General features: G+C 42.3%; 1 protein-coding gene across 2 annotated transcripts in view; it reads right to left on the reverse strand.

The window, feature by feature from the left end:
• The window catches only part of hgfa (hepatocyte growth factor a), a 31,346-nt gene extending 14,207 nt beyond the window's left edge, over positions 1-17,139 (reverse strand). For both annotated transcript variants that reach the window (XM_033614533.2, XM_078165361.1), the window contains exons 1-7: positions 16,879-17,139; positions 10,466-10,628; positions 10,204-10,316; positions 9,449-9,563; positions 3,867-4,009; positions 3,655-3,775; positions 3,349-3,467 (exon numbers count right to left, since the gene is read on the reverse strand). In XM_033614533.2, coding sequence (XP_033470424.1) covers positions 3,349-3,467; positions 3,655-3,775; positions 3,867-4,009; positions 9,449-9,563; positions 10,204-10,316; positions 10,466-10,628; positions 16,879-16,942 — 838 coding nt within the window. In that variant the 5' untranslated portion in view covers positions 16,943-17,139. The remainder of the gene's footprint in view (positions 1-3,348; positions 3,468-3,654; positions 3,776-3,866; positions 4,010-9,448; positions 9,564-10,203; positions 10,317-10,465; positions 10,629-16,878) is intronic.
• Positions 17,140-18,098: the final 959 nt, after the last annotated feature.

Here is an 18,098-nt window from a genome sequence, read left to right on the forward strand (position 1 = left end):
TGTCATGTTTAACCTAGAGACAGATGATCAAAAACAGTAGCACTCCCCCCTTGTCTCAACTGCGATAGGAAACTTTGTATATTCATAACACTGGTGCCCTACATTCTTGCATACAGGAATATCCACAACAATATGCCCTTGTTTAACTTGCTGATGGCACACAACGTCACAGGCTGTTGTTAGAAAACACCTGGAACCTTATCAGCTTCATGATCTCTGCCTAAACATTAAAATCTGTTTCTGGTGAATTTGTTTATCGAAGCTCAACCAAAGATATCACATCCAAGCCCAGTCTGGCCGGGGCAACTGTATCCACCGGAAAACTATTCCAAACATCTTCAGATGGAATTCTGCTTTTCAGCAGTGCCGGGATAGCAGTACACGGGGAGCGACTTCTCCCCGTTGGATTTCTGTCTCTGTTTCTTTAGCCTTTGACAAATGAGATGGGAGAAGATGGAGGAGGAAAGGGAATGTTTTGAGGCAGAAACGAGAAGGTGGATGGAAAAGGGGGATTCTTTGGCTTGATGTAATGCATGCCAGTGTCTGTGTGCACTGCGTAGTACAGGTCAGTGGTTTTTATCTTTCTGAGGGCAGGCATTGAGGGATGCACACATCTGGACAAATGCAGATCCTCCGCCCTCGCTGTAAATCATCGCATGTACTGTAAAGTGCATGTGTGTATGTGTCTGACAGAGACAAAGAGAGATGCACTGTGTGTTCGTGGGTGTGCATGTGGGAATATTTCACCGTGCTTTCAAAGAAAAAAAAAAAAGAATAAATTCTCCAATGGTGTAACCTCTATTTGGCGTCCATTATTTTACAACTGTCTTTTGTACTACATGTGAAGGCAAAAGTTATCTAAACTACAACTCTGTCAGACTCTGCCAAATGTGATATGACTCAAGTGGAGTTATATTGTTTATCCCCATAACACTTACAGTATGCCTTATTGTTTCATATAGTACAATAGCAAATACAATAGGGCTACACTTTTGGATGATTTTAATCTATAGATTATTTTCTTACAATTAGCCAAGTATTTGTTTACTCTAGAAATTAATGACAGTGAATAGTCTTCACATTTTTCTTAGTTTTCTTAGTTCAAGATCCAAAGATATTCGATTTACAGTGATATAAATTAGAAAAAGGAGGCTGGAGCCAGAGACAGTTTGGCATTTCCTCTAAATAAATAACTTCAGGTTGCTGATGTAACCCCGGTTCTCTGAGTGAGTTGACTAAAAGGTTTTCATTATGGTGGTTGCTCAAGTTCTGCCCATCAGGTCAATCCAAAATCTACCATAGGTATTCAACAGAGCCCGCTAACTACGTCCTGCTCCTTAGCTGTTAGCTTCTGATGGTTCATCAACCCTGTCGGAGCTAGCATGGAGCCCACACTGTCAATAACTGCATTCCCTGAAGAAATATCGAATTTTTGGAAAATGCAGTTTCAGAGAGAAGCAGACGGAAGTGTCGACAATATGCCTTTGAAATATATATCCTGGATGTCAAACTGATTTAGAGGCGAAAACAGCTGAAAATGATATACAGAAGCTAAAGCCTTCAGATACCAGTGTTAAAGTGAACAACCAAATCACCCGGCAATCGAGAAAGAAGACAGTGAAATTAAGGAACATCAGTGTTCTTATAAAACAGGTTAGGTGTTCATTTAGTGTTACAATCATTAAAAAGCCAAAGCAGTATATGAATACATTCCGTATCCCTTCAGTAGCCTAGTTCAAACCAGCCTGAAAATTGATTACACGAGTCACTGGAACACCCCTGTATAGCCATGGTCGCAGCTGGCCGATGCTAGGCCACACCTGGCAAGTTTGCATCCGAGGGTGGGATTTAGGGCCCAATTCCATTTCTTTTTTTTGCTCCTACCCCCTATTTTTGAGAGCCACCTTACCCCTCGGAGCACAGTTATGAGGGGTAGTAATTGAAAACTTGCTCTATGTAATGGGACAACCCTTTAAGACTCTGATACATACATAATCGGTATGCTGGTGATTTCTCTTGCCTGGGCCACAGGGATCCTTTTGTGGTTGTGTGTGGGATTCATTCACAACTTAACTTTCAGTCAATCAAACACGTCTTCACGCTGCTTCATTACCAAGCCACTAGCACTGCTCTGTAGCTAACGTTAGCAACACATGCTCCTACTGTACCTGTCTGCACTGATGTAAAAGAGGCGGTAACAAGTACGGCAGCTTTGCCGCTGGACTTAAGTTAAATTTTGGGCAGAGGGGGGAATGCGACATGGAAATATGTCAAAATGCGGGACTGTCATGCACAAATCAGCATCAACAATGTAATGTTAGCTAGTTAGCTAGTTTGCTACCGAGACATTGCCATACTAGCGGTTTCTTTAGTTATGCTAGAAAAGTACCATAATATATTGAAACAACACTAAATTAACACACTAGATGATTATCATCATTTTTAAATCTTCATTAACGAAGAAAATGTACGGCCATGAGGGCGATGTAGCCCTAACACTGTACCCTTCTCCTGTATCCCAACAAGAAAAGACACACACTCTCCTGAATGTGAAGCACAAAACAGAGGGGTAAGAGCAAAGTGGTAGGGGCAAGGGGTGTATTGGGGTTGGGCCTTATCAAAGGGTCAGTTGGACTGAGATTTGGTCATCACTTCATTGTCATACTAGTCAAACTACTGGGTGACCCTTTGTGTCTCTACGGCAGCATCTGCATTCATTATGTTCCTCCTCTCCACTTTTTCTTTAATTCATCACTTATTGGTAAACATTATGGTTCTTATACCACAGAAACAACTATTAGGCCTTCTGATGGCCATGTGGTGCATCTCTGTATAATAGCCTCTATTGTAACAGTCCATTTTACAGCCCCTTGTCATCTGTGAGTGGTTTCAGTAAAACACTTCTGGCTCTCTGAAGTCAGACACTCCCCTTTGCAAACAACCTATTTACTCTTCCTTGTTGAGGTAGGAGGATTGGAAGCCTAGCACCACATGAAACACCGGGCTTGGTAAACAAAAGCCTTGTGAGACTCTCTGCAGGAGAGAAGAGGAGCTTTGTTACTCCACTCACCGCAACCACCAAAGTCCCGTATGTAACAAACCCCTTGGTACCATCTAACCACTATCTGGTTGTACCAACCACAGTCTGTCTGTCCAAAACCAAGCAAAGGCTCCTCAACGTCATGTCCACTTTTAGATCTTACAATGGTTCCCTAAACTGTGTGACACATACTGTTATAAGAGTCATAAATCAGTAAAACAATAATTTGGTCTCTAGTTGATTTTTTAAAGACTATGTCCACAAAACCCAAGCCCAGGACTTGGAGTATACAGTCTGTAAGCTCTTACCACACACAGAGATGTTGCAGTACTCCCACGGTGTTTTGGGATCCATGGTGTAGCACCAGGGACGGAGGCGATTATCTGGGTTACGACAGTAGTTGTCCTTTAAATCTTTGTGCCGATACCTGAGAGAGGAGATGGAGACAATGCGGGGAGGAAAGAGCAGATTCAGAGGGAGAGACGTAAGTCATAACAACTGGTGAGGTCTACCTCTCCTGGGTATTAGCGTCAGTTATTTAAGCATCTGTCATGGGTGTGTACAGCAATGTCCATGAGAAAGGTTCCTGTGTGATTATCAGCTTTGCTGCTTACTTTTTGGGTTGAAAACGGTGTTTGTGAGGCCTTGGTGAATCCCATCTTTGGCACTCTTTGCCACTCTCTGTATGGTCCATTTTGCCCCGATAATCTTCCCCATTACATGTCATACAGATTTCTGTAAACAGAGAAAACATCATTCATCAAAACTTCTGGATCTGTTTTTTTTTTGGCCATATCCTATTGTCTGGTGATGTCATTTGCCTTACCCTCCGAACACTGTGGTATGCCACACTCCTCTGCTCGTACGTTGGGGTCTGTGGTGTAACACCACGGACCACCGGGGTCGTTGTTGGGATTCCGACAGAAGTTCTCCCTCAGGTCTTGCGTTGGGTACCTATCAGGATAAAACCTACAGCGGAGTAGACACACATTATTGAAAGTGTTAACTGATACTGTAAGCTGTGTAAATAAATGTTAGGGAGTACTTGCACACTTGGCTGCTCTAGTGATATATACAGTACCATACCTGCCTGCTCGTGCTCTCAGTAACAAGCCAAATAAATTCAAGAGGCATTTACATTAAAGGGGCAGTTCACCACAAAATCCAAAATACATATTTTCCCTCTTATCTGTAGAGCTATTCATCAGTTTAGATTGTTCTAATGTGAGTTGCAGAGTGGTGGAGATATCGGCTGTAGAGGTGTCTGCCTTTTCTCTTATATAATAGAACTAGATGGTACTGAACATTTGAAAAACTCAACAGCAATGTCTCTTTCTAGAGATCATGACCCAAGTACTCAAGATAATCCACACCTACTTGTAATGAGCAGTTTCATGTCAGAACTATTTTCTTTGTATGAAACTTCACCCGCCAAACTAATCACAGCACAGAAGGAAGCGTGAATAAACTGCTAGCTCACCTAGCACCACTGAACTAACTAATATTACCACTCAGCTGAGGAGAACGTCATTAGTGTTATCATCTCTTGCTGCCACTAGCACAAGCCTACTACCATGAGCAGATGCACGCTTCCTTCTGCCCAGTGATACTGTTGTACAGGAACAGTAAGTATTTTCTTTTTATTAAACTACAGCACCCAACCGTATCAGCATGCAGAAGGAAGCATGCATCTACTGCTAGCTCACCTAGCACCAGTGAGCTAGCTAACAATACAGCTCAGCTGAGAAGGACACCATTGTTCACGTCTCATGCTGCCACTAGCATTAGCCTTTTATCCTTTAGCCTTTTATAAGTAGATGCAAACTTCCTTCTGCACGGTACAATGATTGTACAGGAACCATATCACCGTATGGAATTATTTTCTTTCTACCTAACTACACCGGCCAACCGTATCACCAAGCAGAGGGAAGCGTGCATCTACTCATGGGCAAGAGGCTCATGCTCATGACAGTACTAGATGTAAATATTAATGCCGTCATCTTCGGCTGAGCTGTGATGTTAGCTAGCTAGGGGTGCTAGAGGTAGCAGAAGACACATGTTTCCTTTTGCGGATGATAGAGTGGGTGTGTGTAGAAAGAAAATAGTTCCTACATGAAACTGCTCACAACAAGGTCTGTGGATTATCTTAAGTAACCAGATCATGATTTTGGGAAAGAGACATTGCTGTTGAGTTTTCCAAATGTATTTTTTTGCGCTTTGAGCACCACAAGACGAGTGCCATCTAGTTCCATCATGTTCAAGAGAAGGCAGACATCTCTACAGCTGATATCTCCAGCACTCAGCAACTCACACCAGAACAACCTAGATTGCTAAAAAGCACTACAGGTAAGTATTTTTTCATTTGGGGGTTAACTGTCCCTTTAAGATATATGCTTAATTCAGAGAAATGCTAGTGCCTTCAGTGTGACCAGGTTACATTTTAAGCCTTGAAATGATCAGTTACATAAGTCTCATGCAAATATGGTCATCAAAACCCTTCTTCTCTTCAGGTTTGCACCTTTTGCATGATTGCCTCAACGATTCCTACCATATCCTCGCTTCCTCATGTGTGAAGCAGCCAGACTCTGTCACAGCACAGTAACCACCAACAGCACAGAACAATGCAATGAACCACTTGAAGCAGATCAGGCAGGTCTTTTGCTGGCAGCCTTTGAACACGTTTAAACCTAATCCCTCTCTGTCATCGGCTACCTCACGTCAGCGTGAACAAGCGACTGTTAAGAAGACTGTAAGAAAAAACGGCTAGTCCAAACATATGGGATGTAACAATGAGGAATGGCATGGGACCCCCGTGTTAAATGAACAGTGTGTGAAATTCGTCTTCTGTCAGGTCAGGATGATGAAAAGCTGGTATGTCAGCACCCCCTGATCCACGCCGACCACACTCTCCCTCCCACAAAGGGAGACAGAGAGGGCAGACAGGAGGGTTGTGGGCTTAGAAGAGAGGTGAAAAGAAACAAGTGAAGTGACTGACTTAAGTGCTTTAACAAGAAAAAAGTGAGCATTACAGAGTGAGCAAAAAAGGCGAGTGTTTAATTGATGATGTAAAAAGAAACAACATGTGCAGAGAAAGAAAAAAGAAAAAGAAAAAGGAACCAGTTCACCCTCCCTTCAGCAGCTTGTCTGAACACACTACCCCAGACAATGACTCTTTTCTTGGGGGAGTCTGCTTGGCTCTCCCCTCCGTGCCCTGGGGCTTATGCAAGGCTTCTACGCTAATGCACAACATCATTCAATCCAGAAGTACAGTAGAAGAAATCTCAGGCATCAAATTCAGCAAAAAAATAGAGAAAGAAGGAGAAAGTCCTGAGCTACAGAACCCAGTCCCAAAAAACTCTAACAGGGTTAAGTCTAACAGCAACATTTCATTTACCCATGTAACTGCAACAAAACACTTGTTCCCCTTCGCTGCAATAGTCTGCCAAGTGCCAAAACTCACATCTGTTGTGTGTAACTCACAAGCTCAATATATTACTATCATAATACAGTATCCTTAATTTATAAATGGAATTACAAGGTCCCTCACTGAACAGAAAAAAAAAAGGTTGCATCTGGTGAGAGTCCGTAAAAGGCCGCTGCATGGGAGCAAGTTAGCCATAATGATGTTGCACTAACAGATGTTGGCCAGTTATTCATCTCCTTGCCAAAGTCTGTTCCCATCGGAGTGCAGACACACATGCTTCGCTCTCAGGGCCGGCTAAACATATTGGCTGGATTTTTGTACATCACTAAAGATGAAATCTAGACCTGAAGTAACTGCTGCAAAATGTCTAGTAACATGCACCTGGAACAAAGACAGTCATGCTTCAAGGCTACAGCATCCAAAAGGAATAAAGAATTGGAAGATCAGGGCAAGCGAGTAAGGACATTATGAATCTTAAGACATGAATAATGATTTTTGGAAGCAGGACATCTGAAAACTGCTCAAGTGTCCTGAAATGAATTGTATAATTTTGGCATTAATTCACTTTCATGAGAAGTTCAATAGCACTCTCATGTTTGTCTGTTAAAGGGACAGTTCACCCCAAATCAAGGGATATTTTTTTTCTTCTTACCTGAGGTGCTATGTATCCATCTAGATTGTTCTGGTGTGAGTTGCAGAGTGTTGTAGATATCAGGCACACTCCTCATAGCGCCAAAAGATACAGCGCAGACGTAAGCTTGCATCTACTGTTAGCTCATCTAGCACGACTGAGCTAGCTAACATTACAGCCTTTAATGTTTACATCCTTTGCTGTCACAAGCCTCTTGTCCATGAGTAGATGCACGCTTCCTTCTGTGTGGTGGGGTGGTTGGCAAGTGTAGTTCAGTAGAAAGAAAATAGTTCGTACATCAAACTGTACTGTAATGACACATCACTGTTGAGTTTTTCAAACGTATATTTTTGACGCCGAGGGCACCACAGGCCAAGTGCCACCTAGTTTCATTATATTCCAGAGAAGGCAGACATCTATACGGCTGATATCTCCAACATTCGGCAACTCACATCAAAACAATCTAGACTGACAAACAGCACTACAAGTAAGAGGGAAAATATGTATTTTGATTTGGGGGTGAACTGTCTCTTTAATTATAAAGCTACAGCCAAAGAGACATTTAGCTTAGCTTGGCTTAGCTTAGTTCAGTGTAAAGACTGCCATTCAACAAGCAATGCTATCTGTTTCCCCCTATTTCCAGTGTTTCTGCTAAGCTAAGCTAAGCTAAGCTAACTGGTTGGTGCTAGCTTCATATTTACAGTACAAACAGGAGTGAGTCATCTAATGAGCCATGCTAGCTGTTTCCACCTGTTTCCATCTCTTTCTGCCAAGCTAAGCTAAGCTAAGCTAAGCTAACTGGCTGTTGGTGTTAGCTTCATATTTACAGTACAAACATGAGTGAGGCATCTAACGAGCCATGTAAGCTGTTTCCCCTTATTTCCAGTCTTTCTGCTAACCTAAGCTAAGCGGAGCTAAACTAAGCAAACTGGCTGTTGGTACTAGCTTCATAGACATAAGACAGACATGAGAAAGATATCCATCTTCTCCATCTTCTCCTCTAACTCTTTGCAAGAAGCTGCATGTTTCTGTGGTTGCGTGTGCATTCTGATCTCCCAGTATGAATGTGTAGAAAAATAAAAGTCCCTAAGGGAATAAATAAATGATTGCAATGTAATCTATTATTATTAATATGAACAGAAATTTTCCATTCTCCATGCTCGGCTGGGCATCAGCACACACTTCTTTCAGGGCCTTGGTTCAGAAACTAAATATAGACAACAGGTGGAAGTCCCATTCCTGGAAGGGAACCTCCTGAGAAATCACCCTTGCCCCACGGTGATCGGTCAAGCATGAAAATAATAGTTACCTGAAGCTCAAATGGTGCGCGGTTCATTATGGTGGTAATTCTCACACAGCGGGACAGTCCCATGTTAGGTAACCCCACAGTGGCACTAAATCTCCCTTAAGTAAAGCTCCCTTTGACCCCTTTGAAAGTTTAAAGTTGCTGACAAGCCGGGGCGATGTTACATTTGCCATCTGGGACGAGGACGGGAATCGTGTGTCAAATAAATAATGACAAAGGATTGCTAATGTAAAGAGCTGCTCCTGGAAAGGGAGGGGAGGAGGAAAAGAGAGGAGAGGACTGAAACACTGCTGTGCTTTAATTGCGGAGGATCATTGAACCTTTATTTTCTCTCGGTACGTCTGTGGCTTTGTGAGCTCAGCTGGACAACAGACAAAACATGACTTCAGTCCATAAATTTCTGCGCTTTCTTCCTTTCATTCTACCTCCCCTCTGTCTATTCTTCACCCTGCACTTCTTTAAACTCTTATTACTCTGTCTCTCAAGCCCCCCTCCCTGCTGCAGTTAAAATATCTTGTAACTAACGAGCCCCACTAATGAGATGCTGGCACAGAACCATTGTCACAAATTCACTGCTGCGTAGCCGGGAGAAAACATCGTTGGGATACACCTGATGGCCTCCAGTGCAGCAGAAAAACAACCTCGTCTGAGATGACATCCCTGCATGTGTTGAAAGAAATCTGACTTATTTCTGGCTAAACATTCCCTCCGCCTTCCCTTAACCCCCGAGGTGCAAGGGGGATGATGTGAGCATCTATAAATCAGCTGCTAAGGCCTGTTCAATATCAGACACGGAGAAATACAGAGGGAGCATCCAGGAAGGTGGCGGAAGCCTAAAGATTAGAGAAACAGACTTTGAAGGCTGCTGGTTCGAATCTAGCAAGAGGAAGTGAATGATTAACACCTTCCAGTCCTTAAAAAGTGTCATCAAGCAAGGCACAGCACCCTTAAGGTAACATGTAAATGTTTGTAGCTATTCCTCGTCTCATAAACAACCCCAGTTCCAATGAAAATGTAATTTCTTGCTTAAAAAAAGAGACGACTTACGTGTGTTCATTGATGTTATTATCTGACCAAGCTTGGCAAGTGATGTTTGACTTCGTCCAAGACCTCCTCCCTCTGTAGTTGTCCTTGGTGCCGATGATACACTCCCTTATATAATCTAAGCGAGGGAAAAGGCATAAGAAGCATTTAAAAACATCCATTCATGTTCTCACTTCTACAGGCTGCCTCTGTGTACTCTTTGTGTGCCAATTTATACACCGTTTAGTCAATTAAATGTTGATATGTGTCCACCGCCTTGACCACCTGGGCTATATTTTCCCATGTATGGTCAATAAGACTTTTTTACGGCGTGTGTTTTAGTATGTCCCGGCTTGTGTGTTATTCCCAAAGCAGACAACTCCCTGAAGTTCATTAAATGTCACCGGGGGGGGAGTTTCCGTAAATTCTGCCTTAACTTCTAAAGTGCTAGATTCCACAGCCTGCGCTGGAGAAAGCCTTTGCGCTCCAGATTGTAAACAATGTTTTTTTTTTTTTTTGTTTACACTCCACTTAAGTCTGCTACATGTTTATGCATGCAACTCTCACCATAGGAGTGATTAAACAGCGGGGGGGGTTGAGGTTGTTTTTATTGTGTCAACAGAAAAACCAAAGACCTTTAAAGGCGTGGAGCCGACGCAAGGAGCACAACCTGCAATCACCGCCAAACAATTTGCCCGTGTAAATCCCTGTCTGCACCTGAATGTTCTCATGAGAAAAACACCAGAGTGCATAAACTCATTCCTAATAATGACACTAACCTTTTTTTTCATACAAAGTAAAGTTGACATTGGCCTGCTTCTGCACACCGTGGGTGAAGCGGTCAAAGGGAAGCAAGTGGCATTTCCTGTTGTGCCGTTGGAAGTTGAAAGCCCTGCAGAAACACACGGGAAGTCGTTGAGAGATGAACAAACGATAAACAACAAAAATATGTAAATACTGTGTCAACATAGGAGGAGAGGAGGAGCGAGAGGGGAAAGCTGCCATGTTCCAGGGAAGCACAGAGAGAAAAGTGGAAATCACCTGCAGTTGAAGTTTTTCTTGACCTTCTTGCACTTGCGGGCGCAGTGTTCCTGCGATCGGCTGTTTCGTACCAACGGGGGCTGAGGGCAGTCTGTGCAAACCAGTATGTGACTCTCAGTCTTCTCATACTTCTGTAACAACTGATGAGTCCTTCTACAAAAACCTGCAAGACCACAAGGACACAACATGTTATCTGCATGTTTGGGTGCAGCCATTAGATTCAAGTGGGCCTGTCAATGTCAGGTTCATCTCGTATGGGACTTACTGTCTGTTTCTGACTTGTGAAAACCATTCACATAAAAATCCTAGTTGTAAGTATAACTGGGAAACATACAAGGGAACAGGCCAACAAATCTGAAGAATCACTGTAATCAAACCCAAATTTTAGGGACATAGTGCTACACTGTCAAGGGACAATATCTTTAACACTTTACATGACGAACTTTCCAATGTCCAATGTCCTCAAACAAGTACTTCCTAATTAACAGTGTCTTATCTTGTTACTGTTTGCGAAAACTGGTCAAATTTGTTGCCATATCGAACTACAAACATTATTAATCATAAATAAACAAGTTTCAACCATAAAACGTGATCAGGTTTTGGACCTTGTCCACTTTTGTGTTGGGATTGGCTGCAGACTGACTTGGCAGAGATGGCTGCCAAGTTGTTTATACATTAGTGTATTGTGGTCTCACTACCACTAGATGACACAAAAAAAAAGTGTCCACGAACGAGGACAACAGGTCGAAGTAAGGTAGAATTAGTATAAGGTCAAGTAAACCCAAAATGTGATGTCCTCACATGACGACACAGGGTCTCAGGAGGATATAATGGAGCAAGTTTACAATCAGCTTGTGGTGCTCAAAGCACCAAAAAATACATCTGAAAAACTAAACAGCAATGTCTCTTTCCAGAAATCATAACCTGATTACTCAAGATAATCCACAGACCTTGTTGTGAGCAATTTTATGTAGGAACTATTTTCTTTCTACCAAACTACACCCACCAACTGTATCACCACACACAAGGAAGCGTGCATCTACTCATGGACGAGAGGCTCATGCTTTCGACAGCACAAGATGTAAAAATGAATAGTCCTCCTCGGCCGAGCTGTAACAGTTAGCTAGCTCAGTGGTGCTAGGTGAGCTAGCAGTAGATGCACGCTTCCTTCTACGCACAGATATGTTTGGCAGTGTAGTTTGGTAGAACAGTCCCAACATGAAACTGCTCACAACGAGGTCTGTGGATTATCTTGAGTAATCAGGTTATGATTTCTGGAAAGATTCATTGCTGTTGAGTTTTTTAAATGTATTTTTTGGCACTTCGAGCACCACAAGCCGAGTGTTATCTAGTTCCATTATACTGGAGAGAAGGCAGACATCTCTATGGCTGATATCAATTCAAACCAAAACAATCAAGACTGATAGATAGCACTATGGGTAGGAGGAAAAACACGTAGTTTTGATTTTGGGATGAGCCCTTTTAACATTGTTTTTTCCCCATCTCTACCATTCATACCATATGGCGTGAATGCTGCATAATTGCTGCTGCAAGCTCTGTGAGCACTGCTTGTTTGACAGTGATGATAGCAATGCTCTCTAAAGCCACCGGTATTTAAGTTTTCCATCTAGATCAGTGGTTCCCAACTGGTCCAGCCACAGGGTCCAGATTTCTCCTTAGTTCAAGGTCCACACAGTTTAATGTATTCAGCATCATACTTGCATTTGGCCATGTCATCTGGCTAGTTTGCTGTCTCTGTTAAGTAGCTGTCCATTAGTCACTGACTCTACAGCAGGAAATAACACTTCAAAATAAAAGCTTTGTGCCAGAAATTCACTGTACTTAAAAAAGTGTGTTTTTTTAAAAATTTGACATGTTCGTGGGTCACTTGCGCTTCATTCAGAATTGACCCGTGACCTACTTTTGGGCCGCGACCACTTCCCTAGAGGACAGTTTTGAATTATCATCTGCTTCCATTATGCCTTATATTTTCTAATTGATCTGCCCAGGGTTGCTTGATTACTAACCTTGCAGTTCACTTCCTTTCCCCATCAAATATTACTTTATATTTAATGGCATGTGGTTCAGAATAACGATAAAAAACAAACCAGGTTGGGGACTTCTTGGCAGCCAGGTGGCCGCCGTTTTTGCATGTTGCGCTCCCCTCTCTGTCTTCCCTCGTTTCCTGTCTTTATCTACACTGTCAGTTATCAAGTGAAGGCAAAAAGAAAAAAAATCTAAGGACCCATGTGGTATTTATTTGGCTCCCCTTCATTGACAAAGCATCAAACATAACAAATACTGGAAGACACGGCCAAACATTTCACTGCTGCTGTCAAGGCGCTGGGATGGAGAGGAACTTGTCAGAATGAGATTATTTTATGGAGTTTCCTCCTGGTGGTTTGCGTATAAGAACAACAGGAGGCTGGTTTTAGGGTCTTGGCATGGAGGTATGGCAGAGCAAAGATGAAATTATTTTCCTGTTATGTATTTAACTGCGTGGCTAGCTGTCTGTGAAACCATCATTCAGTTACAGCTTGTTTATGACCTCATGCTTGTTGGCATATTAGCATCCAGAGTCGCAATGAAAGATCCTGCTATTCCCGAACCCCTGAAAACTCTGCTGTTCTGCTGCTCTTGATAAAAACCTTGCTTCAGATTTGGCTTCGGCCGTGCTGTTCAAACCGAGGTAGCGGACTAGTTTATGTGTCAGAAAATTAAGTATGAAGTGCTCCCCAGAAATGCTCCCCAGCTCCTCCTGCTTCAAACCAAGGTAGCTGCCCGAGAAATACAGAGTGGGTGCTGAACTGTGAAGACAGCCAAGAGAACAGAATGATGTCCATCCAACAGGCTGATGTGCTCCAGTGCCTCAGTTGGAGATCTGATGCTCATGAAAGCATATTTCACATTTTACTGCTTTCAGAAAGAACCACAAATCCATTTTTTCCATCACTTTGTACTGCTTCAGGGTATTTGTAATGCCACAGTTTTATGTTTTTGTAGATGCATTTAAGGAGTATCTGTGATTCCTCCAAAATTCCTACAATGCGGGACTTCTTAACAGTCCTGAAAGTCTTATTAGAGCTCCTGCGGTTTCAAGGAATACTTCACCTCCTAAATGATTACTTGTTTATAAATTACTCACCCAGTGTTACCCTGAATTCGGGAGGGAAACATTGTTTTTCTCCAATGTCTCCACAGTGAACGAAAAATCCAAATACAGAAAATTCTTCATATGACTAGAGTAAAAGGGGTCTGCGTGCAACAGCAAAGCTGTATCAAAACATCCATTTACAAACTCACAGACAACTCGTGCAGTATAATCCAAGTCTCATTTATCCTGTCGCATGCTCAGATGTCAGTTCAGTCAGGAATACATTAGTCAAAGAGAACTTTTTTCCATTTGCAGTATAATATTTGGCTGTATGGCTCTGTTCTGGGGCCTCTCTGTCTTTCCTCGGGCCTCCTCAAAAAGCCTCTTCCATGCACCTACATGGAAATCCTTAAAGTGGAGAGAGCACACCTCTCTGCCCTTCCACTTGCAAAAGAAGAAAACCTGAGGCAGAGAGAGCAAACCTCCCTGCCCTTCCATGTGCCTACATGCAAAGCCTATGGGAGGAAGAGCAGCAGCAAAGACCCCCCAGGAACAGAACAGAGCAGCATCAATGACAAACAGAAATGACACTGATAAGTCAGACACAGCATGAAAAGGAGGAGCTGGGGTGGAGGCGGGTTGCAAAGCAGCTTGCAGAGGAAGCAGCAACAGTAGGCAGTAGCCAGAGCAGTTTAAATAGGGCACCCTGAATGAGATTCACCAACTGGTTGCATAGAAAGGAAAAGTGATCTATCAGCTGACTCTCTTTCATCAATCTGCTGCTCCATCAGTTGATTGGGCTGTTTGAGATCAGCTGATGTAGCTGGGATGTGAGCTGAGCTTGACATCGTGTCCTGCCTGAACTAAAGCTATGCTCAATTTTTAGTTAACTTGGGTTATACTGCACGAGTTGTTTAAATAGATGTTTTGATATAATTTTGCTATTGTTAAATGCGGCCCACCATGACTTCGATTTTTGGACACACTGGTTCACTGGGGACATGCAGGAAAAATAAAGTTTCTTTCCAAATTTAACGTAACACTGGGTGAGTAACTGATATACAGATGGTCATTTAGTGGGATGAGGTGACATTTTGTCTATTCCCCTTCATTTTGAGCTACAGGGAGGGCATTTATTTTTAGGGAACAAAACAAGAAGCAGTCGGAAGTTCCTTTTTACAGATAAGCTTTGATGTCCCTCATCATTTCTATTTCTAACTCATGAAGTTTTATGTGTAAGTTCATGTACAGTCTCATAGTTATTGGCATCCAGCACATACTAGAAAACAAAGTATGCGGAAAAATGGAAAAAGTTGGGAAAAGGATACATTATTTTATTTATGGGCCTTTGTTGAAAGCTGTTTCTTTGGGAGAAGCACATCAAAAGAGAATTCTATCACTGCAAAGACATAGCATAATGTATATGAGATCCAAGTGGGTTCAAAAGCAGGACAAAACCATATTTTAAGTCCAAATCCTCTGTGATGCAAATCATTCATTCCTACCTACTGGAAAAAGTTGAGAGCCCATCCTTCAGCGGTGCGGAGCTCAACTGTAAACACTAATTTCGGACGGCTACGGCAACATCTTTAAATGTGTTTAGTTACAATAGTTTTCCGTTTATAATTAGGGGCAAGTGTGATATAAATCACACAGGAAAATCTCAAGCTACCGAGTTACAGCCACACACCCCCGTGCCAAGAGCCGACACAAGACGTTGTGTGTGTACTTAGGATATTGTAAACTGTGGAGCGTTTAGAGGCTCCTCATGGTCGAAAATGGTTTTTGGGGAGGACTTGTTATTAATGTTTGGGCTCCTCTGGACCACATCTGGCACTCATCACTGTGTTGTTCCAGCCCTGATGTCTGGCCAGGCTGCTCAATTAGATTTCACTTAGTCTCTTCCTCTCCTTGCAGTCGGACTCCTGCTATCTCCAAATCCCGAGCATTTGCCAAAGCTGGAGATTATACTAAAACGTGCTCGATGGCCCAGTGCGAAAGAGGTGAGGTTTAATGAGAGGAGGCAGCTATAGCTTACAGGAACAAGTCCGAGTCCCTTGTTTAGCTTGAAAAATGTAGATAGGAGAGGTGAACGACCGACACTCTGACCTTCCTCTGCAACTTCCACTGAGATGCCCTTGAGCAAAGAACCTCAATGTCAGCTGGATAAGCTTTTTAGGCATGCTTTCCTAGAATACAAGCTGTCAGAAAATGTACATTTAAAGGAAGTGTTGAGGAAAAAGTGTATAACATGAACAACAGGAAAGTAGCAGGTTAAAGGTGTGCCTCTGTCTGGGAATTAAGCAGACATTACATCTGCTTCAGAGAGCGCAAAATGTGGAGCCAGATGTTGCTCCCCTCCCCACAGCTCTCTCTTCCCCTCTCACACACACACACACACACACACGCACGCACGCATGCACACACGCACACACACACGCACGCACGCATGCACACACACACACACACACACACACACACACACACGCACACACACACACCCCTTTTCTATCTCTCTACCGGGACAATGCGCGAATACCACAGCGCAGAGCGCGCGTTTTACTTTCCCCAAACCCAGGGCGGTCAGAGGTCAGGGTCGGCACCCTTTGGAGGTGGTAACTATGGATTCAGTGCTTTGCTCGGTGACATGTCAGCGGGGCGGATGTAAGCTGAGACGGCCGAGATAATCCGCGCGTCATGAGAAGGAGCGGCGCGGAGCTCCGTTTGGAGGCGTTTAACTGACGGTTGGTCGTGTGCGCGCCCTGCGCTGCAACACCACACGCAGACATGCATCCTTTTAATACCTGGCGTCACTAAGATGCAGGAGTGCCTGTTGGTGAAATGACAGGATTCATATCAAAAAGTACATCAGTACATGCACTTCAAAACCCAGTACTGGGATCAATTAGTTCCTTAGAAGGAAGAGCAGTTTAATGACCTCAATTATTTCATTCAAAGTTTCTTTTGGACAAAACGGTTATTGAGTGATTGGAATCTGACTCTCCTTGATCTTCCCAGAAAATAGCCTTAAGTGTGTTCTCTCTGTTCCTTAATAAATTACAGTTGCTCATCAGACACCCTGAGCCGCAGCAACAGTGCAAGACAGGACTTGTGATCAAGTTTACGCAGATCCAACCATGTCATAATATCTAATTAAATCATTTGCGTGCACAAAACAACATGCACTGCTTAAAGGTCAAGTCATGACTAGTACTTTTTTAAATGATGAGAAGTTGTAGAGTGTTTTTTTCTGTGCCAACTTTTCTAACTTCATTTTAAGTTGTTTGTCACCCTCAAGTAGCAGCTCCTCATGTCTTACCTGTGTCCAGTACAGTGACCACAACACACACCACAGCTTGGTAAATCCACACGTTTGTCCTCATGGTTAGGAAGTTTGGAGGCAGGTTAGAAAATCCGGATGAATTGAGCAGTCAGACTCAGGCGGTGGTTTGTATGAAGTCCAGAGAGGCTGATGATGGCCAGCAGAAGACTTGCCTTCCTCGCACAAGATGCCACTTTTCCAAGAAACCACACGTCCTCGGTTCAACCCCCTTTTCACTTGGGTTTGTGCTCCTCTCTGTCAGCGACTCTCCTCACCACTGTCAAGTCCTGGGGAATAAATAGGGCAACTTCCGGTTGCTATTTTCAAAGTAAAATCGGATGTGACTCACAAGCCAAACGTTCTGCATGTCTGCTGATGTTTAATTTTTTTCATATTGTCATGAAATCCCCCAAAAAGGAAACTAACAATGAAAAAAAAAATCCTGCTAACTAATACAGCGAAGCCAGATGCTGGTCTAGTTTAATCACTCTAAAAAAGGATTCATGGGGTTGTTGGTTATGCTTAAAATAAGGAAGTTTTTCAGAATAAAAAAAAAAAATATATATATATATATATATATTTTTAAAAGTTTAATTAATGTTGTTCAATATCAAAAACATTGACTGGGAAGGAATTAAAATAAATAAGTTAGAAAATCTTAAAAATAGTCTGACCACTAAATATAAACACTGCTTTTGGATAAATATTAAGTTAACTTTTTTTTTTTTGTTGATTTTGTTCCTCTTTGGGTATGAAAAACAAAAATTTTACGTTCTTTTTTTTTTTGTTGTTAAGAAGTATTAAAAAAAATCCATTCGGGTGGACAGTATGCGTTTAAGTTTTCAACTGGAGAAATAAAAAATAATGACAATATGCAATGTATTATGTGAAACTATAAAAATATATCTTACTGCTGTTAAACACTCTAGTGTTCACATATTTTGATATAATTCAGTACTGTTTAATTCCTCCCCCTGTTAAACTATTTTTTTCAATAAGCGTTTCTACAAAAATAAAAAATAAAATGAAATATTGTTTTTTAAATTTAAAGTAAATTCTGATAACATAAATTAATCTATTCACAACCCAAAAAGTCACTGCAAATGAAGTAGAAGGTGCAGTAATGCTATTAATTGTAGTTCAAATACAGCCAGTGCTGCATGATGTCCAGTTTAGTGGACAGATGATTCACTGTAATTTCTTCCCAACATAAAATC

This window comes from Epinephelus lanceolatus, chromosome 23 (assembly GCF_041903045.1).
Source record: "Epinephelus lanceolatus isolate andai-2023 chromosome 23, ASM4190304v1, whole genome shotgun sequence".
NCBI lineage: Eukaryota > Metazoa > Chordata > Actinopteri > Perciformes > Serranidae > Epinephelus > Epinephelus lanceolatus.